The sequence below is a fragment of the Scophthalmus maximus genome, chromosome 22 (assembly GCF_022379125.1).
Source record: "Scophthalmus maximus strain ysfricsl-2021 chromosome 22, ASM2237912v1, whole genome shotgun sequence".
In the NCBI taxonomy this organism is placed as follows: domain Eukaryota; kingdom Metazoa; phylum Chordata; class Actinopteri; order Pleuronectiformes; family Scophthalmidae; genus Scophthalmus; species Scophthalmus maximus.
Genome location: NC_061536.1, coordinates 12,659,634 through 12,681,659, shown reverse-complemented (window position 1 = coordinate 12,681,659; position 22,026 = coordinate 12,659,634). Strand labels below are relative to the sequence as shown.

The following is a 22,026-nucleotide window of genomic DNA, read 5'->3' as shown; positions in this document are numbered from 1 at the left end:
CAGTTTTCAAACTTCATTAGCTCACCACTGCCCCCCACTGACTGATTTGAGGTGTTGGCCAAAAATCTCAATATCTCAAATAAATCTTCTTCTACTCATCCTGATGTAAATTAAACAGGTCAGTGACAGTCCAACAACTGTGAGAAATAACTGGATATCTCTGGATATTATATTGAGAGGTGCTGTTATATTCAAGGGTATTGTATCCATCGACTTCTTTACTGGGAACTGAATATTTGTTGTTGTGCAAGTTTTACACATCACACAGCCTGTGACTCAAACACTCACAAAAATAATTTCAACAATGTTTTTGTCTCTGTAACTTCTGGTTCAATATCTCTCCTATTCATCCTGATGTAAACTTTATAATTTGGGTAAATTATTTTCAGGTAAATGGTCAAAAGTTCTCTCCCGCTTCTGCAACAGTAGACACCTGCTGTCCCACTGAACACACCGAAGCAAATCTATTATTGGTAGAAGATTTTACTGGGTAGAAAAACAACGTGACATTTAGATTTGATCAGAGCGGACTGACGGCCTGGCAGTAACATTTTTTTGATTTGTCATGGTGCTTTCCCATCTGTCTTTGTGATTTGCACTTCAGGGCCACCGTAGAAATTGTTATATAAAGGTAGGGCTGAATCAAGGGCCAGTGGACTTGGTTGTAGATTCCGAACTGACAAAGCCTCTTGGATGAGAATTGAAACGCAGCCGATAACATCCAAAAAAAATACTTCCCTGTGCTTGTTAACTTGTGTCCTTCTGTGTGCAAAGCTCTTGACTCCAACAGAAAACAGGATAGCGAAGGGGAAATGTTTGTCTATTTGTGTGAATATTACATGGAAATTCAATAAATTCACAATGCAAATACACCAAACATTACATGTCAGAGTGCAATTTAACATAAATCCTTTTATTTTTAAGGAGTCCTATAATCATCACGGTGCAACGTGACCAAGTTCAGTCACGAATAAGATAATAATAAGAATATTTCCACATAATAATTTTAAGTATCTTAACATTGTCCATAACTTGCATCTTATTTCCTGCATGTGATTGGAATGACCTGTTAGAGAGATGAAAGTGTAAGCAGATGTTAAGGACAAAAGTACGTAGACACAAACATTATACATGCATATGATTGTCAGACATCTCCTTCCAAAACCTGGGGCTTTAACGTGGCTGCTACAACAGCCTCCTTTCTTCATTTGGATCCGAGCTCCAGGGACATTGGAGAAGTCCAGCACCAATGTGGGCTGATGACGCCTGGGTCAAAAATCAGCTTTGAGTTAATCTCGTTGGATGGAACTTGATGTCAGGGCTCTGAGCAAGTTCTTTCAAGTCAAAGTGGAAAAACTTTTTGGACCATGGTTTTGGGCCATGCTCACGATTGGATCATTGCCTCCTTGAAACAGGAAAGGGTCGTCCACAAACGGTTGCCAGAGAGCGGAAAGCACACTGTTTTCTAAAAGGTACTTATCTAAAACGTTCTCCTTCATTTGAACAAAGGAATCAAAGTTATCTGGACAGCCTGTCAGTGGTACGTCACTGTCTTTGGCGCTCGCTGCTGGAGCTTCAGGGAGGTGATCTTGCCGTCCAGCTCGTCCATGAAGCCTTCATCCACAGACTCACTGTCCCCCTCCTCTCCCTCCGTCTCTGTGGGCAGGAACACATGAAGCTGGGCGCGAGCTGGACCACCAGCGGCGGCAGCAGCAGCAGCAGCCGGAGTGGGGCGTTGACCGCAGCTCGGAAGACATGGCTTCCCGATGACAGACAGGGGCTCACTTCGAGTCGAGGACAGAGGTCGGAGGTCGCCTGTTTCCACGCTCGGGGTCGGGTTGTGTGAGTGACGTCTGGCTGGTCTTGGCCTGATGCCGGGCTGGATGGCCTGCGAGAAGTGGATATAGGCCCGTCTGCTGCAGCCTCGGACCTTCGGCTGGTTCTGCTGCCGGTGATGCTGCTGGTTCTGCTGGCTGCAGCCCGGAGGGAGCCAGGCCCGACAGGGCAGCAGGGCTGATGACTTGGAGAATGAAGGGGGAGGAAGAGGGGGAGGTGGGGGTCGCTTGTGTAAACCACTACTGCGACAGATGCTGGAGACTCCGTCGAACTGGACGTTCTCGTTGAGGTTTAGAAGAGACGGTTCACTGAGGCTGTGGAGAAAAACAAAACAAAAGAAAAAATGTCATGAATATTTTTAATAGCCAGACATTCCAGGAAATCTTTTGACCCGGAGAGATGAGGTCATTCAGCTTAACTTTTCCAACTATGGAATTTGTAAACATATAATGATTAAAAGAACCTTTTCGAACTCGAAGGGAAGAGGCTGGTTGCTTGTACCACTTACAAACAGGGAAGGATCAGATGTACCGTCATTAATTCAAAAGATGACATGACTGACATGTTGATCACGGTCCCACCCCCTGCTGCAGTACCTGGGACCGCCTGTAGGGAGCTGACATTTTATCTCCTAGATCCCCAAACCAGTTACAAGTTCAGTGGCGGGTCAGTTAGTTCCTGTGGTGGAAAAAAAATAGACGAGCTACAAGTAATCCATCCAGTGGTTGTCAAGGCAAGTATCACAGATGTCAAAGTGTTGGTGTCACCGGGGAGAACGTCCTCTGTCTGTTCACGTCTGTGCCAAATCTCACGGCCCCTCATTTATTTGAGGGTTATTCAAAACCCTGCTCTGCTTGGGTGAGTGGAGGCCATCAAATACTGTGTGTGTGTGTGTGTGTGTGTGTGTGTGTCACTCAGGTTTCTCCCTCCTCTGAAGTGAGGTGCAGCGTGGTGCTGCATCAAGCGACAGATCGGCTTCCACACCTGAGATTTATGGCACACCTGTACTCCACCCAGGGGGGCGGTGGTGGCGTGGTGGGGGGCACAGAGGTGGCCTACATTATGTCATCGAGTTGGGACGGAGCAGAGAGGAAACAATTACGCTGTAATTCCAGTCAAGCGTTCAAACTGCGCTGTGACAGGAACTTCTGCTGAAATGAAAAGTGGCCGACAGTGGAGATGACGGACATCTGATTAATCACTGTAAGAGCTGGCAATGGCATCATTTATCCGAGCACAGCAGTGACTCAGTGTCTTGTCATATTTCAGTCTGTTAAAGCACATTGGGCATGAACATCACGTGCAAGACGACTGTCCTGTTCTTAAGTCCAGCTGTGAATCTCTTCCAGTGCTTCACTTCTATATCTACACTGTTGAAAGGCAACATATTCATATGGCCCGGAGATTATTTAACCCTTTTGTCCAACTGTACAACCACAAACAAAACAAACAAAACAAACAAAAGCACATGAACAGCACATTTTGAAAACTTTGGCACTTCAGCAAAAACAAAATTCGAGCTATAGTCTGTTTTTATTGTGTATTTTTTTTGTACATTCTTCCTATTTACACACTTTAACACAAGCTCTAGGTTTTGTATTCCACAACAAAGACATTGTACCTGAGACGAGCCATGCTGCTGCTCCTGCGAGGCCCTCTGCCTGTCGTCGCTCCCAGAGACGGCAGCCTCAGCGGGGCTTTGCTGCCCGCGGTTCCTCCTCCGGCTGTGGGTGGAGGAGGTGGATGCACAGAGCCGGTGAGCAGGTACGTCTGGACCAGCGTCCCTCTCCTCCGGACGACTCCACCACCGACGTCCGAGCCCAAGCGGAGCGCGGCTGCCGGGGTCGCAGCAGCAGCTCCGGCAGAGCCACTCATGGATGATCTGAGTCTGAGTGTCACTCACCTGGGGGAGGATTTACCTGAAACAGTGGCCCTGATGGATGAACTAGATTTATCCTGGCGGACGTGCGCAGCTCTGACGGCATAATGGCCACGAAGAATGGAAGAGTTTGGACAAAACCACAGAGACCTGGGCCTGTCAGCAGGCTATGTGGGGGGTGGATGGATGGATGGATGAATGAAGAGGGGACTGTACCGCTCCACCTGCGGCCAGTGGACGCCATCAATGATGCATGTCCATTAATGATGCATGGCTGGTGCTGGTCAGGTGGACACCAGCTACTTCACCACCACCTCCTCCTCCTCTCCCCCAGGTCAGTTTACAGACGAGGGGGAGCAGGTGGTGAACGACCAGGGGCTGCGTGAGGTTCGGATTAACGTCCAGGGAGCGAAGACGTGATGGAGTGAGATGACAGAAAACATCTGCCACTCATTGGGTTTTTATTTATGGACTCGTAAAGTCTCTGTCACTGTTGCTGAAGAACACTTCAGTTGGTGAACGTTTAAAATATATAATATGTGATTCAAAAGAGATTTCCTTTCTTAAAATATTTATGTCCTCAGTCAATTAATTTTAAGATGCATTTTGTGCCAGTGAAGTAAAACAGAAGTGACATCAGTGAATGATACTCATTGCATCAGAAGTAAAAGTACTTTTGGCTTCATAGCTGAATTCTTTTTTTCTGCTGCTGCTACAAGCAACGTTATTACGAATATTCCCTCGTTTTGATGATGACGGTTTGAAGAGGACGACGTCATGGGTTTATCCAGTTGTCTGGATTTTGTTAACAGCCTCTTTGCTGAGTCAGACTGTTGTTGTGTCAGGACAAGGTTCGGGTCAATCGACGTAAACCGGACCCATTCAGCCTCTTCTCATTTGCCTTCAGCTCGTCCGGATCGTCTTGCCGCCTCCTGGATCTCCTCCAGGGTTGACAGCCAAACCCCCAGGATACGAGTGTGACCCAGCAGCGGAAACACTGCGGCTCTTCCAGTAACTGGAACCGGACGCTGTGGCAGTAGTTAATCACCTGCTAAGAGAAAAGCTGGAGCTTTTCTAGTGTCAAACTAAACACTGAAGTCTCAACCTGCTCCAACTTATATTTAAGTAAATGCTGTTATATGCCAACACTGTAAATAATAACGGGTTTAAATAGCATATGAATACATAATTGTGGGATCATTGTCACTGAAATTAGTACAAACAAGGAAAACCAAAGTTTATCATCATCATTCATTTATTATTAAAACTTCATGGGTAAACGGTGCTGCCCTCCTCCGGCCCGCAGGACGTTCGCCCTCTGCTGGATGCCTCCTGGTACTGCATCTGCAGCTCTGCAACAGACAAGCAAAGAAAAAAAATTAACGCTATAGTTCAATCTGCCAGTTACTAGATTTCTTTACTGTAATAAGCCACTAAACAAAAAAAAAAAAAAATGAAGTGCAGAGAAACTAACTTGGAAGTCATCCTGACGTCACCACTGTGCAGTTCCCGAAGTCTTCTGCAGCTCTGCTTTTTTATCAGACATCGTCTTCATGTTACCTACAAGAACAAAAAACAAGTTATTCAACTGGTGACACTGAACCAGCAACGCCCTCAGTAGTCTTAAAGAGAAGGGAATGAGAGGGGGAACGGAAATGGCAGATGGTGGAACCTACGTTGAGGCTAGCAGCCAGAAAACATCTTTCAAATTGTTATTTATAATGAAAACATTTCACTTTTTCATCTTTGGAAACGGACCAAAGATGAAAGTGTTGCATTGCAGTTGAACTCACCACGGTTAATCGAAGTGGATGATCAGCCTCCTTCAGCAGGTCCAGGCTCCTGTGGTGAGAGACAGACAGTGAGAGTCTGGCAGTGAACTGCTCATTACTTTCTTTATATATAAAGAACTCTAGTTTGCCACCTTAAAAAGGACAATGTGACGCTTCAGTATCAGTGCGTTTGTGTTTTTGGTGTATGCGGAAAAACAAAAAAAAACCTTTTTAAACATTGTAGACAGAGGTTATGATGTTATCATGTGAACATGCATTATGTGTGAATAACGTGGTGTATGTGGGTGTGAGGAGAGTATGACAGAGATCATTCACAGGTAAGAGTTATAGAAAGGCATCGCAGCACACTTCGTTCGTTTGTTTGCTCCGAAACTGGAGGAAGGGACAAAACAAAAATGTTCAGGACGACAATCCAGTTGAGTTCTGCTACGGAGCCACGTGAAGCCGGACTTCATCGTACGGACACATCAGGTCCAAAGTGAGCTGGGTGCTGCACATCACAGACGAGACACCATCTACAGGAGTCGGTCATCTTCAGTGCAGACGTTTGGGCAGTGCCCTTTGTTTTTCTTCTTTTAAACACGAGGCCGTTTAAGAGGCCAAATGGGTCATTCTGGCATCACACTCAGAGGCAGGACATGGAGGAGATTTTGGGTCTCAGATCAGGACTTTAAATAAAATTGAAAATGGATCACAGTGCAGACGAAGACATCGAGAGCCTCCAGGGCTGAAGTCTCCTCTCGATCAACATGAGATTCCAGGGCAGCGCCACCGGACCGTCACCGCTACAATACAAAGTCCTACGTACGAGCAACAAAAGTTATGTGGCCTCCGTCGTCAGGTAACTGTACCTTTTATCAACCTGGCTGGCTGGTCACTGGCATGACAGGGCATTTAGACAGAGTGACACAATATGAGCAGAACTGTACTGAGAGGAGAGAAGAGAGGAGAGCAACAGAGTCGGGCACAACAGGAAAAGAAAATCAGTTGAAAGAGAAGAACTGCGTCTCCACAAAAAGGAAAACCTTGGTTGACGTAAACAGGACGTTGAATTTTGCCGTGGATCAAACAAGCAATTTTGGCAAACTGGTATATTATTTATTAGGCCAAATTACCACTACCACTTTCCTGCCTACAGTTGACCCCTACGGATGTACAAACAACTTTCACTGCATTACTTTGACACTGAAGAAAACTTAAAAACACCCTGATTCGAAGTCTACATCGACACTACCACCTTTATGTTTTAAACTGCATCACTGACACAACTCCTAGTCATCAAGAGCTTGACACAGATTTTTGGAATCGCCAGTTGCCCAGTTTGAAAACTGACTGACCAGCATTCACTTCCTGATTGAATATATTCAGTCACAACTCAACGAATAGCTGTGAATGCATTGTGCTAACACTTACTGTCAGCGGGGGTGATGGTTGCATCAACCACTACAATAGGACTGAGGACTCCCAAATTCTAGTAGCCCCTCTAGAGGTGAGGCAGAAAATTAGCAGGTTCATAGAGAGCAAACATAAATGGTTTCAAATACATTCTTTTTCCATTTGAAGAAAAATAAATGGACAGGTTCCCTGTCATTATAATCGACTACTTAAGTAATCGACAAATATTTTGATAATCAAGGAAGTAAAAGAAAGTTTTAGAACCAGCCAAACTTCTCTAGTGTCAGCACCTTAAATGTTAATATTTTCTGGTTTCTTTGCAGCTTTATCACCGTAGAATGAATATATTTTAGTGCGTGGACAACACAAAACATCCTATTGGGGTTTGGGAAACTTTTATGGACCAAACAACTAATCGACAGATTAATCGATAATGACTATAAATCCAATGACTTAGATATTTCAGGTGAGACTAAATCCCAACGTTATACTCGTTATAGAGGTTGTGCAAGAGGAAAAGAATGAATAGTTCAAAAAGAAAAAACAACAACGGAGGAATTCAGTCATCAGTTTGAATATTTTCATTGGTAAACAAAGAAAATCCACACCAAAGTCTGTACAAACACAAAGTCACAGAGGTTGAGGTGTAGTCTTCTACCATCCCACCCAAAATAACCCTGGGCAGAGCTCCCATCCCTGTACAAGAGAAATTAATGGTTCGTAGTGTGAGACATTTTACAGACAAACAAACTGAGTCAAGAGTGTCGATGTCGATACTGCGCTTGACACAACTCGTCGTGAGTTGAATAACTGGTTGTGCTACAGCGATCCACACTGGGACGACTGCAGATTTGATTTATGAGAAATTAAGACTGGCATGTGTCGTTTCTGACGGGACGACAAGCTATGAAGTGTAGTTATAAACGTCAACAATCCAGAAAATCAACTTCTGTACAGTGTCTTGATCTGACATGGAACTAATGGACTGTTACAGATGTAAAAGAGAAAAAGACAGAACCGCCACAAGAGCTTTCTGAGAGAGACTGACAGTGGAAAACGCCGTCGCATGCATTTGGATTCATGTTTGACTCAAACCATTTACCATCGGCTGTTCACTGACAAAACAATGAAAACAGGATTGTCTTCCTGTTGACATCCAGAAGAAAAGTTTTTCGGTATTTTTAAAATGTGGTGTTAAACCAGTGACTCAGTCCAGTCAGTCCTTTTTCACACACACATCGAGAAGTTTAGGTACTACAACAACAACACACACACTGCACAGGCTATAATGCTTCGCCACACCCACACACACAAAAAAGGTTGAAGAACAGAGATCTGCACTGTGATGCCATTCTTTGGTAAGTGTGATGCCAGAAGCCCTGTAAACGTCACTCGGAGCAGTGACACAGGAAAAGAAATTGGTCAGTTATGGGAGAGCTATGCATCTTGTATTATAAACATGGATGGGACACTTACCTTACTTGTTCAGCTGTTCTGTGTAAGCATACCTCAGGCTGCAGTGCAAACAAGTCCAGGCTTTACTGTCCACTGACTTCTGCAGAACTACTCATCGTCATTGTAACCCAACTGCAGAGAGGAGCCTCTACTGTGGACTGGGGCAGCCTGTCTCTGACAAGCTGGCTGACAGCGGCTAACGCACCTCACATGTACCCAAAGACATGAAACAAACACACCACACACACACACAACACACCACATCATCCTCTCTTCAATCGAAAGGTGCCGTGGCTTCCTTCCTCAGGTAGGTTGGTGAATAAGGTGGTTGGTCTGCTGTACAAGTGTAGCTTTCCCCCCCCAATATATTTTAAGTCAGGAATTGTTTTTTTCTATGGTGGAGGGTTGAATGCCAGAGTCACAGTTTGTCTTCAATTTTTACTATAAAGATGCAAAAAAGAAATTGCTAGATTCTTATTCTTATTTCAGAACAGTTACTGGGGAGTCTTTCACAGGCGCTTGACGCTGCCTTAAAATCAATGTTGACTGAAGAGTTCTGTTTTCACTCTAGTGAAGCAAAGTGTAAATGTGCTGGAAACAGTGGACATCCCCATTCTGAAACTCTGATAGAGTTAATGTACAGTCAGCTAGGTGAGTGTGGGGCTACCTTTAAACAAATCTCAATTCTGGACTTTTCCTAAAAAATGTCAGCATCCAAGCTCAGATTTACATTTACGCTTCAATATTGGCGTCAAAATGAGATGGAAATAGGCGACATCCAAGTTATAGTCCTCTAAATGGAAATCTACGGTGTTGTCTGTTACATTAACTTACAATATAACTTGTCTTGCAAGCGATTCTGGAAAAGACTTCCTTCAGAAGCTCCGCCCCCAAAATTTGTAGCTAGGCTAACAAAGAAAGAAATGTTTACCTGGCCTAGCATAGCATTAAGCATCAATCTAAATGTAATACATTGTGCACATCGAATTGCGTTTTAGGTCTTAGTGGCAGCAAAACCTTTTGCAGGTTCTACAAATACAATGATAGAGGAAACAAGGACAGGTGAGCATATCTGTTAACATATGCTAAAATGATTGTCTTTCATTCCCAATGGTCCGAGGCGCTTTGTTTGTTCCCAATTGACGGAGCCAGGACAGATTAGGAACACAATATAAATATATTATTTCAGCTCTCGTACAGAATGGAGAGCTAGTGGACCATGAGGGAAAATATTTACAGAATTTGACATGTATATTGGATTAGAATCACTGTCAACGTTTTCCATATTCACGCTAATAAGTCGAAATGTGTCAGCAACAAGATCCCTGTTCCAAACCTCTAATACTGTGCAGCCTGATAAATGTGATTGGTGGCTACTGTATACGACGATGAGTTTGTCAGCAATGTTCCTGGCTTCGTCATGATGTAAAAGTAGCATCTTTGTCTCAATCAAACACAGGAGGACTTTTATATTTAATCTTCCATATGGTTTTGTTTAGACAACACTTATGAAAAGATTGTGCGTAATGTTTTGCCTCCAACACGTAAGACTAATATAGTAAGTTGCATATGACAACAGCTTCCACCATGACGTTTCACTGTAGCTGCCTGGTAATCTCGAACAGCTATCTAATGTTGGCATGAACAAATTCTGTCTAAAATCATGCTTGGAGTTAAGTTGCAGATGTTTCATCATCACTCCCTGGCCTGTTGTGACTGGTAGGCACTAAGTGCCAACGCACAATTAATTGGACTGTATTCATTCAGATTTGATCCATGTTGAAAGGAATATATTAAGGACTTTTAGGAAAAGTGACCAGGCTGTTTATTCAGTCGGTCACGAGACTGACGTTGATTTGGGATCAGGTTAATGGAAGACGTGTGTGTATGAAAGGGGCTTTTTTTTTAACTCCAATAATGCAGAGTCAAAATGTGTTGGCAATAAGGGAAACTCCTAGTCTGGTGTAGGCAGACTAACACTCAAATGCGTATTAATCTTGAACCTCGTGGTTCATTTTAAATTTCAAAGGGACGCAGAGTAATCATGTGACGTCTGTTGAGCAATGTGAAAATGTCAAAAGACTAGAAAGTGCATTGAGATGTCTGTGATGATGATGATTCCACAATGTCGGTGAAAAATATTGGTTACTTTTAGTCGAATGCTCGTTCGTTAGCGGAAGCCTTGGTAATTTCTCTACGCGTTGTTTCTACGCCCATTATCAGATACGTCTGTTGTGATTGGACCAAGTTTTCTGGCGGGGGAAATCACTTCCCAATGTAGAGGATCCAGACCGCACTCTGTCAAAGCAAATTTAAATAAGCTCCCAGAATTCGTCTGGGTCCCAGGTTTCTTTACTTATGCAATAAAAATGAACAAATGTTCAAATCTTCCAACTTTCCAAGGTGCCATTCAAGGTGAAGAGCAACCATCTATCACAATCAATATTTTTTCAAATAACGTTCTATTTGGTCTTCAGGGTGGTCGTTGTTCATTAACAAAAGCCGCTCAAACAGAAGCAGCATACAGCCGCAGCTGAATGTATACGTTGCCAAATCTGCGGTTACCACTGACTTTGAATTTCTTGGTTTGGAAAGTTCCTTTTCATAGTCCAACACCTTTAAAGACGGTCAAACCTGTTAAAGAAAAACAAATGGCACACAACACCAACAGACAAACATAACATTGCAGGTTTTAAAATCTACACTTTAGCCCATTATATTACCAAAGTATATGAGTATTTGTAGTCCAGTATTGTAATTCATACACTGTGTGGAAAAAGAGAACTAATGAAATTGTTCTGTACTGTAACAAAAACCCTTCCAACCGGATACATAACCCAATTTGAAACATTTACTTAAGATGGTGCAGCAACAACAAAAAAGGTTTTCAGCATCTTTAACCTTTATGTTCTAATTTTCCATTTACTTTGTGATCAAGAAAAAATACGTCGAGGGGACATTTTAATTAAGTAATCAACATCCAAATGCTGTCCATTAAGTCAGCCACCTGACAGTCTCGAACTGAAGCTCATGTAGTCGTCAGGTTAAAAATCTACTCGTCAATTGGAAAAAATATATATAATGGATTTTATGATTTCCATTGCATTTAATGGCTGGTTCTAAAACTTGGAAATATACATAACTTACAAAAGGCTGTTGACAGAATATCATGTCTAGAGTATATGGCAGATATTAGCTGATTTCCACCTCAAACTATCACTGTATCACTGATCAAACAGCAGGTTTAAACAGGCGTCAGAGAAATTTAACACCTGAAGCTGCTGAAAATTTTATTATTTCAAAAGGTTTTTGTTTAAGTAACTTCACTTCAGTGCAATCACTAAAAATAAAATATAGATTGATAAGAGTTAACTTAGCGACAACATTTGATAAAAGATCCAAATGTTTTAGCCAAAAGAACAAAAATGTATTTTCTATTAAACAAGCGAGCTCTTAAAGTGTGAGAATGGACCAAAGTCCATTAGGTTCTAACTTAACATCCACTGTTCTTTTTCTCAAAACAAAGATTTTCAAATTTGCCACGCAATATGACTACCACATGGCTAAAACTAAGTGACCTTACATGCAATTTGTGCTACACTGGCACGGTGGCACCAGAGTCAATGTGTTGACAACAAAAGGCCTTGTTGCTCCAAACCTTTGTGCATAGCTCCGTTGTAATCTTTCGCACAGTGCCAGCTGACGCTTTGTCAACTCGGGAAAGTTATTTTGCTCATTCGCGATTCCACACTACACAGCCTCAAATCCCTCCACAGTCCACAATCTTTAAAGCTGGGCAAACCTGTCAAAGAAAAAATGCACAAAACACAAACACACGCAACATTTTCAGGTGCAAAAACCCTGATATCCAAGAGCATTACCAAATTCCTCCATGTGTGCAGTCTTCTGTTTTGCAGCCATTTCAGGTGTTTTGCAGGGTTCTCAGGTGCTACTTACTTTACTTTCTATTGGCAAGTAAAAATTCTTAATTCTTACTTTGAATATGGCAATTCAATTTTAGTCATTCTTGAAGAACTCCCATAAGAAGCACTGGAGTCATCCTGTCATAGGTCCAAATGTCATCAACCACTGACAACAGTGAAACAATGGTCAATGATTTCAAGCAGGGTCCAGGTTTACTAAGTTCTGATTCTTTATTAGAAAAAAAACCCATTAGCATTAGCAATGCATTGTAGAAAATATTCATTTTGAGCTTCTACCTTTTACCTGGTCCGTGAGTTTCTGTCTCGGATATAATAAACATGCTGGTGGTGGTGGTTTGCAATTAACTTGTTGGAAGGCTTAAATTAAATTTGGCTGTTGTCCGTGTTATTGCTCTCTGCTATCGGTACAGTGGGGCGGGGGTCATGATGCCGGGCTCACATAGATGCCATAATTTCAAAGTTAAGATGTATTACATCTTATTTTTCTTCTTAAAAACAAAGATTCAACCAAGGTTCAAGGTATTGAGAAGCAGTGCCAAATGCTAACAACAAGTAATGGAACTGTCCACAAAATGGCACGGTCAAGTTCTGTGGACTATGAAACCACGTTTCATCACAGAAAGTCAAATGTCCTAATTATTTTTTTGTCAAGAATTTAAAAAAAGGTAAATGAAATTAGCTTAATGTCAACATTTTACTTCCACTCAAGTGATTTACACACTATCAAAAAATGTTTTCCAATGCAAAACACTGAATGGGGGTAGGTGTCCATTTGATGCCAAAGATATGTCATAATTGCTCCAAACAGGTAATGACATCATTACTTGAGAAAAAAACAACAAAATGATAATGCTGGAAAACACACTCGTCTATTACAAACCATAACTACAAAAGATGCTGATGTTTTTCAGCCATATGTGCAAAATGCCACATGTGTTTGCATATTATATACACAGAGTTACAATGTAAAATGTTAAATTTTTTCCCCTGTGGAGTCAGGATGTAAAAAGGAGAATGTCAAACATCAACATGTGACATATTCTGATTAGCTATAATTCTATAGGGGTTTGTACATTTGAGACTCTGGATTTCTAATCTCCTTATAATGTCTGACACAAATTGCTGCTTGAGCAATTTTAGGATTTTCATTCATTTTCTAAAATCAACATTGGCTATAGCTGCTGAATTTTCTATGTGGACATGAGCGTCTGTAAAACTGGAGCGCTGTCTCTAAAGTAAGAACGGACATTTTCATCCACTGACGAAACTATGGTAGATCAGTTTTTTAGTTTCTGGTTGTTCATTCTTTTAAAACTGCCCACTTGAGCTGCTTGCCAGTCATGTAAAGGCAAATATTGGAGCAAAGATATGGACATAAGATTCAGATAGAAAATATTGGCCAGTTCCTTTAGCAAATACGTCCTTCTTTCTAACTCTTTGATCTCTGTTGGACCCAGAAGATCACAACTTAAGGCTATCCTTTATATGCAGGTTTGTGAAGGATAATCCACCAAACTTATTGGACATTAACTGTTTTCCAACTAACATTCACAGCTGTTAGCATGTTTACATTGTTGCCAACGAAAGGAATGAGATTATGGTCATCTGCCATTTCACTTAACACAATAATACATGGCCAGCGCCTGCAAACTGCACAGGAGATGCCTTGTACACAAATTTCTCTGTCATTATGTCCAGTAACACATGATTGAAAGAAATATATACACCAACTGGGTCATCAAAGGTCTAATTAACTAGTTTGAGTCCTATGAAGGCGGCAACACAAAACTGTAAGTGCAGTTTGTTGATAGTGGATTGCTTTGACCCTTCAATACAATGGACTGCATGTACACAGTCAAAAGCAAGACTCAGAATATTGGCAGACTGAGGTCGTGGTATGAGCAGAGGGTGTTCGTAAGGACACTAATATCTGTCCACTTGGTAAAACAACAACCACACAAACTATACCACAGGCCTCCCTAAAGGTTCTATGTGTAGTATTTCTGCTTCCCTGACGATTGACTGTAAAAGCCGACCAAACAAATTGAACGTGGTAAACAACTTGTTGCACCCACTTAAACATTAAAAACGGCCTCATAGTTTTAATGTCTAAAGAGTTTCTGTAGAACCGCAAAGTCGGTATTAAAGGAGACTTATTATGCTCATATTCAGGTTAAATATTTTAATTTGGGTTATTAATTGAAAAGGTTTGCATGCTTTAATGCTCAGTTAATGCATCAGTTTCTTCAGACTGTCCATCCATGAGGCCCCTCTCTCCAGCCTCTGTGTGAAACACTTGGTTTTAGCTCCTGTCTCTTTAAGGCCCCTCCCTCCCAATGAAGCTCAGTCTGCTCTGATTGGCCAGCTGGCCCCTATCTGTTGTGATTGGTCAACCACTTCCAGCGCTTGTAGGAAGTTCTCTCGTTCTCGTTTCTCTGTTTTGTTGGGGGCGTGTCAAACAAGCTGCAAGACATCTGTAATATGTCTTTGTCACCAATTTACGGTTACAGTTAAGTATCGGCTGATTACTGAGGTTTCAGGAGCCTCACTGACCCTTTTTTTGGGGGGGAGGGGCTCTCTTTACCGTGGACTTAAGGCTTTTTTAATTTTCAGACATACACAAAAAACATAAAACACTAGATGAAAGGGGAAATACTAAAGAAAAAGTGAAACATGTCTCTTTTAAAATTTTAAACTATGTGGTGCTGTGGTGAATGTCTTACCAGTGCAATTGGGCTTTATCTGAATAATTGAATTTGAACGGAAGAAAATTACGGAGCAGAACATTTGAAGCAAATGCTTGTTTTGGTTTTTGTTAGCGTTCGCGTCACTGAACTTCAGAGGTCAGGATTGCGGCAGAGATAACACATAGAGCCTTTAAGAGCTAATGTGGCAAATTTACCCAATTTATTTTCACTTGTGAAAACAAAGAATTGGTTTGTTTTTCTTAAGTACTGTACGCTTCATCTTTTAGGAATAAATGTTAAAAGGTTTGTCCTCATAGAACCAATTTGTCTTTATTATAATACATGCTTAGATTCCAAATTTATGGCACAAAACACAGCCATAGAAAGTTGAGAAAAATGTTACAATTATCACTTCACGACGACTCACAGAGCATAATACATCTAGAAAAGAAAATTGTACATGGGTCAGGAAGAACTAATTGATCACATGAGGGTGGGCTACCTTTCCAAACTACTGACAATACAAAATAAAAATAAAAAATGAAAATATTGACTGTCATAAAATGAGCAAATTGTCAGGCTAAAATTTAGCAACAATTTAAACTTAAATACAAGAAATTCGACTCGACGTGTTGGTTTTGAAGAATCTATACAAAGGTTGCTGATGGCAGCATCAAAGAGCAGCGTTTAAAAACGGGGTTTCTTAGGGGGACCGTCAAACTCCTCGCGGACCCTGCCGTAATTGGGGTTACCGGGACCCATCCCCCTAGGACCGCCCTGGGCAAAGCGCTCATTGCGCTGTGGGGATCAATTCGTCAGGGAGGCAGATAGAAAGGCGGCGTATAAGGTACGGGATAGTTTCAGAGCGCAAGAGCACAGTTCATGTCCATGTGGGGATGTAAAAAGAAGGTATGGCAATTGGTTGGTTTGTTTTATATTGTGAACACATTTAAAACACAACCAGCAGGAGACACATCCGAAGAAACGGTTCGTTCCAATATGAAGGTCCACAGGTGCCACAGGTTACATACGGAAAAGGAAGAGAGGGTAATGCTTTCGTTAGTCAGTGCCTACCTAGAATGGTCTCTCCAGTGCATGCCAAGGCTAGTCTCTTTAGTCCTCACAGCTTATCAGGTGAAGCTTTCTGTAAATACTGACCATTATTTACCTCTTAATGGTCATGAAATGTGGCAACAGATTCATGCCCAAACCTTTTGATAGAGGCAATATATTAAATTACAAATCTTGTATAAATAAAGAGATATTTTGCAGTTGGAATTCATGTTTCCATAGAAATTTGAGGAAAAGGTTATGAAAGTAGGTGCCACCATAACAAAAACTGATAGAAGTGAGTTCCAAGTATCCTTCGAAGAAATTGTGGTGTTTTAATCTGCTCAGTTCTTCTTGTGGCACCACAAAACTAAAAAGGTAAATGACTAATGGACCCAAATTGTGACCAGAATCTTTAGTACAGGAACTGCACATACATGCACCTGGGACAAAATAAAATGTCAACATTGCACAGATATTGAGCTCAACCAATTTTCGCCAACAAGATAGCAGTTTGTTCATCAACATATGCACTTCATACGTCAATTCTGACAAGTTCTTTGAAACTGGAGTGAGGAGGAATAAATGACTAAAAAGCCAAATGTCCAAGAGAGGGGGACGGCTCCGAGATTTACAACAGATAAATAAAAGTAGGAACAGAACAGACAGTAGTGTAGCCAGACTGTAGAATATGAATGTCATTAAATAAATTTTTACAACATGTCTGGTTATAAGATTGTTTTACTGAACTTCCCGTTCAGGTTGGACTAGAAAAGGAGTGTGTCTCGGGAAACACAATTCAAACTTACAGGTTTGTAAAAGTCTAGCATTGCTACAAGCTTGAACCTAAAATCCAAATTCTTTAGAAAGTCGTTAAAAAATTCCGACGCAATACCTAGAATTAAGCCATGTAGAGTTTAGCATGAGTAAACAAATCCTGGTGGCAGAAACTACAAGTGTGTAGCACACTATTTTTTTAAATAAAAAAACCTACAGCATATACAAGCTTTTGTATAGAAGCTTGTTAAAAAGTGAAGTATCCTGGTAATACTTTTCATTCATAAAACACATTGAGCCGCGCTAACTATAGACTGTAATCCAGTCTATTCTCGGTACTACAGTTCTGCCAGGCTTGGTCCACTATTCAGCAATTAATTCCTAAAACACAAAGTCCCAAGGCTGCGCCTGCCCCCATCAATTAGTCCTGCTGTTAAACATTTTAAACAATTTATTCAAAGTTTCATGTACCATCAGCCTGCACTAAAAGCTTTATAGATGCTCAGGTAAAAAAAAAGGTTGATGAGAAGGTGAAGGTTGCTGGTCGTGTAAATGAACAAACGGCAGGTCTCAAATTACAGAGCTTTACACAGGATTTCACATCGCCACCCGAAAACACATGAAGCCTGCTCATATGTCTTCTCGTGAGATAGATGACAGATGACACACAAGACTGCTAGCAAAAGGTGATTAAAAATTAAATGAGCACATTGTCGACAGTTAAGGGAAAAAACACTGAGATGCCATTCTGCCTCCGGTCAAGTGCCTGTCCAGCTCACATGAGACAGGGCTTGCAATGTCAGTCCACTACACAAACAGTGTGATACGAGTGAGAAGAGCCACTGAGGTCTGTCTACAGCTATAGAGAGCACGCTGAGGAGCATATTCTTTTCATTTAGTGCAGGATGATGGTTTCATAGCATGAACGCAGTAGGACTCGGCAAATCGAGGGGGCGTGGCTTGCCATTTGAGGAAACCCTATCAGACAGACGACAAATCCGTCTCATTCAACAACCAGCAGGGAACGTCGAGAGCGGTCTGTGACACAGATCTTTCATGTTTTCCTGCTCAGCCAGCTGGCTTTATAGTTAAAAATCAGCTTGGTGTCTTCAACAATAAAAAGGAAAGCAGAGAACAAACTACATTTACTACGAATATTCCCAAAAGTGGGATACATTACCATTTCGTTGCCCATCAGGCCTCCTGGGGACTGTCCCATTCCCTGCTGTCCCTCAAAGCCCATTCCACCCATGGGGAACTTCTGGCCGGCTGCAACAAAGAGCATTTTTATCAAATAACAAGTCAGGTTAACATACGGAACAAAAATTAACCTCGTCAGACAAGCTCCTCACGTGGCCTGTTGAGAGTAGAGCCGGTTTAGTTTAACTCGACAAGACATCACATTGACACAAGTATTAGTGGGTCGATTTTAAAGAATCAAAAACTAGATATACTAATACTAGATTGACGTTTGATGGAGCCTGCCTAAGTAACTTGTAAGTGTATTATCCATCCTGTGCTGCTCTGTTATTAATTTCTAGCAAATAAAAGATAGTTGATTACTTACCACCCATGCCCAAAGCGCCACCAGGATTCATTCTCATTTCCCGTTCCCTCTGTAATAAAAAGACAAAGATATACACATTACTCCAGGAAAATATTGATGAAGTATCTCCCATTATTAAAACATGAGTATATATTTGGAAAAAAATCCAATTAAACTCACATCAATGAAATTGCCCATCCTGTAGTTCTCCTCACGCTGACGCCGCATCTGTTCTTCCATCTCCCTTTTACGAAGCATCTCCTCTTCACGCCGGCGTCGTTCTTCCTCTTGTCTGTATAAAAACAAAATCCTGTTCAATTCTGTAATCCAGGCTGAGCATCAGGACTAACAGACCTGATGTAATTTTGGAATTTTCTTTTTACAAGGAGGAGTATTGTGTCTATGAGAGGAGGCTCGGACAACCTGACAGAATTCTGATCATCACAAATACCTGATCTGCATTTCCTTCCTCTTTTGCATTTCCTGACTGTGCAGCTCTTCCATGCGTCGAAGTTCTTCCTGTCGCCTCAGCAGATCTGCAATGACGACAACCCAAGATATTTAATTGTAGATCATGAAAACTGAGCCAGAAGAAAATATCCATATAACAGATGCAGGCCTTCTGTACGTTACTACCACAACACTCGCCTTGTCTGAGTAGATTGGCCTGGTGCTCGTGGTAAGCATCCTCCATCTCGCTCTCGAGCTTCTCTCGGGCCTCGCGCATGTTCTTCTCCACCTGCTGCCGCTGCTGCTTCTCCATTTCGTCGAGCGACTTCCATCGCTTTGAGTACTCAAATTCAAAAGTGCCAGGCCGAGCAAAGCGGGGAGGTTCCTCACGCTCTCTGTAGGCACAAGACAAAAGATTCATCAACTCAGGCACAGTAACAAAATGAGAATTAATTCTATTTCCATGAGCAATAAATGTTAAACCCCCAAAGTAGGTGGAAAAACATTTTTCATGTCGATGGGAAACAGAAGGCTGGCTGTCAGCTTGGTATGTGTATCAGTGCTCATCGTCAGGCATAGTCCTACCTCCTACCATTGATTCACAAACATAACAGAATATTGATTTGTAACAGCTGCAAACCCTGAACCCCCCATCTGCCCCTCCCCCAATATCCACACCATCTGCTGCTCACCAGACAATAACTTGGAGGGTTTAAGTATACTGCAGTGTACTGCAAATCAAATCAATTCCATTTATCCCCAGAAGTACAAAGATATAGTGTGAACATGACAAACGTTGATATGCTTACGCATTATATCTGGGATTCTTCTGTGCCAATTTCTCTGGAAGTCCGTCTTCGTCGTCAAACTGCTCCAGAGGCTCAACAATAACAGGTCGGGGTGACCTGAAGGTATGTAGATCAAACAAAAGACAAATGAGCAAGAGCTTCAAAGATATTTGATGGACATGTACTGCATTATTATCTACTTCACGTACGTAGTGAGAAGGAAGACGCCTTCGTTGCACCGGTCCAGAGCCTTCCTCGCTGCGGGTTTGGAGGCGAACTCGACAATGCCCTTGCCCGTGGAGCGCCCACGATCGTCCACAATGACGATGGACCTCTCCACCATTCCGAACTGGGAGAAAGCTTCTTCCAGGAGCTCGTTGGAGACAAACGGCGACAGATTCTTCACCGACAGAGCAGCGGAGTGTGTGGCGAATCGCACGCGCAGGAGCCTGCCTCTCATCGGCGTGTCGTCCAACTCTGCCTTTGCTATCTCCGCAAGTGCACGGGACTCCTGGAAGAAAATCACAAGATGACTATTAAGGGACATACTCCAACCAAAACAATTTGATGATTACAGGATTATTCGGTATTGTCTTACTCTTGACTCCCAATATATATTATACCCATCATCACAGCATCTGAGAGTGGGGTGTCTTACCAGTCGGATGAAACCAAAGCCTTTGCCTTTGTTGATGAAGACCTCGCTGGGTTCTCCGTACTTCGCGAACAGCTTCTTGAACTGCTCCTCTGAGATGTCGCTGGGCAGGTTACCGATGAACAGGCGGCACCGCTGTGTGTACGTCTTCTCGCCGGGTTTCAGCAGCATGGACAGTGTCGCTTTGAATCCCTCCTGGTGGACGATAGACGGTGTGGATTGAAATAAAAGATTCGTACCATTATATAAATATACCAGAATATCATATGAACACAAAGAACGGCTAGGATCGGAACAGATTTTCACTTAACAATATTTACTTAAAACACATGCTTGAATATGAATGAGTCAAATAGCATTTGTTCTTCTGTGTTTCGTTCTTCTAGATTTCGACGACCAGCCGCCCATCCCCCACACCCTTATGTAAAAGCAGACGTGACCTATATTTAAATAATTTGATTTTAGATCAAACTAGCTAACATGATAAAGTGAAAATCCATCCATCTAACACAACATATTAGTTTCACAACAACTCACTTGTTTCAACATTTAAGATTTTATTTGGGGGGCCTGTATAGATTTTAGACAAGATGGCGGATAGGAAAAGCGTCCAAGCAGGAGTGCGCTTGATTTCAACCGCAGCTCGTACCGCCATGTGCTGTAGCCGCCGGGTGGGCCTAGCATGCCAACCGGAGAAGCAGCAAATACAATAACCCCGCCCGTTCAAACTGGACAGCGTTCCAGAAATCGAGCGCACCCTTGGCTGTGCTAACTGCGCTAGCGTTAGCTAACAATGGCCGTCGACGCCATTAATGGTAGAAGCCTTTTTCAGAAGAAATAACACCGACCTGTGGCTCTGCTGCCTCCGCGTTTGAAGCATTCTTCTCCGACTCCATTCGCTCCTTCTTGATCAACGGTGGCCCCGTCCTCTGGCCTTGTTGGGGGCCTGACTTCTGGCCCTGCGGGGGCCCGGTCTTCGGGCTCGGGTGTGGGAGCTGCTGCTGCTGCTGCTGCTTGTGCTGTTGTCCGTTGGCATTTCCGACCGGCGACTTCAGCTGCTGGTTCTGATTCTGATTCTGGTTCTGGTTCTGGTTCTTGTTTGCCATATTGGGTGGAGGGGAGGTCACGATAGGTTTCGGCGGTGGGGACTGAATCTTCGGCTGGGGCGCAGGAGTTACCGGCTTTTGTTGCAGCGCCGCTGCCGCCGCCGCCGCGTTCTGCTGCTGCATCGGGCCTTTCATCGTGAGCGCCGGGCCGGGGGTCGGTGGAGGGATGATGGGCAGTTGCTGTGGCTTCTGGGGAGTCACCTGCGGCCCCTGATTGTTCGGTTTGTTGAAGCTGTTGTTCTGTCCTCTCCGATTCTGGTTCTGGTTTTGAAAGGGATGGCTCCTGAAGTTCGGGTTCCCCATTAGTCCCCCTCGCATGGGGCCGCCGGGCCCGCCTCTGCGCGCCTGGAAGTGATTCATCCCCCCGAGTCCGCCGCGATTGTTATTAAATCGAGACATTGGATCTAATATTAGACAAAACTAATTTTAATTAAAATACCCCAAACACGTTTTAGAGTCGCTGCGTAACAGCCTCCGTCTCACTGTGTTAGCTGGTCAGTCGTCTCAAAATGGCGACCAACGGCTGAGTCGAGGAGGGACGTTCTTTCTCCTGCACAGAGGGAACCGCCCAGCCGCGTTCATTGGTCCGCCGCTCGGCAGGAGGAGCCAGCCCGTTGGCTCGCCCACCCGTCCATCCGTTACCCAGCTGTGTGCTGGTTGGACAG

General features: G+C 42.9%; 2 protein-coding genes across 5 annotated transcripts; both read right to left on the bottom strand.

The window, feature by feature from the left end:
• Positions 1–567: 567 nt before the first annotated feature.
• LOC118292423 lies at positions 568–4,699 on the bottom strand. The gene is made up of 2 exons (XM_035621361.2): positions 3,458–4,699; positions 568–2,150 (listed from the first exon to the last, which is right to left on the bottom strand). Exons 1-2 carry the CDS (start codon positions 3,709–3,711, stop codon positions 1,535–1,537), a joined length of 870 nt encoding a protein of 289 aa, XP_035477254.2. The 5' UTR covers positions 3,712–4,699; the 3' UTR covers positions 568–1,534.
• Positions 4,700–4,952: 253 nt separating this feature from the next.
• On the bottom strand, positions 4,953–21,894 carry sfpq (splicing factor proline/glutamine-rich). 4 transcript variants are annotated; one of them, XM_047330075.1, is made up of 12 exons: positions 21,104–21,894; positions 20,259–20,450; positions 19,810–20,111; positions 19,622–19,717; positions 19,011–19,207; positions 18,814–18,898; positions 18,543–18,654; positions 18,384–18,432; positions 17,997–18,085; positions 5,509–15,787; positions 5,190–5,275; positions 4,953–5,067 (listed from the first exon to the last, which is right to left on the bottom strand). In XM_047330075.1, exons 1-10 carry the CDS (start codon positions 21,758–21,760, stop codon positions 15,677–15,679), a joined length of 1,890 nt encoding a protein of 629 aa, XP_047186031.1. In that variant the 5' UTR covers positions 21,761–21,894; the 3' UTR covers positions 4,953–5,067; positions 5,190–5,275; positions 5,509–15,676. The 4 variants fall into 4 exon arrangements, with proteins under 4 accessions (XP_047186031.1, XP_035477248.2, XP_047186032.1 ...); XM_035621355.2 differs by having other exon boundaries at positions 5,212–5,275; XM_047330076.1 differs by having other exon boundaries at positions 5,509–5,557.
• Positions 21,895–22,026: the final 132 nt, after the last annotated feature.

Coding starts and splice junctions, on each gene's coding strand:
- LOC118292423 (XM_035621361.2), bottom strand. CDS start 3,711: ATGAGTGGCTCTGCCGGAGCTGCTGCTGCGACCCCGGCAGCCGCGCTC. Junction 2,151..3,457: donor AGCAGCATGGCTCGTCTCAG/GTACAATGTCTT, acceptor TTTTCTCCACAG/CCTCAGTGAACCGTCTCTTC.
- sfpq (XM_047330075.1), bottom strand. CDS start 21,760: ATGTCTCGATTTAATAACAATCGCGGCGGACTCGGGGGGATGAATCAC. Junction 18,655..18,813: donor AGGAAGGAAATGCAGATCAG/GTATTTGTGATG, acceptor GTTTTTATACAG/ACAAGAGGAAGAACGACGCC. Junction 18,086..18,383: donor TGGCGCTTTGGGCATGGGTG/GTAAGTAATCAA, acceptor TCTTTGTTGCAG/CCGGCCAGAAGTTCCCCATG.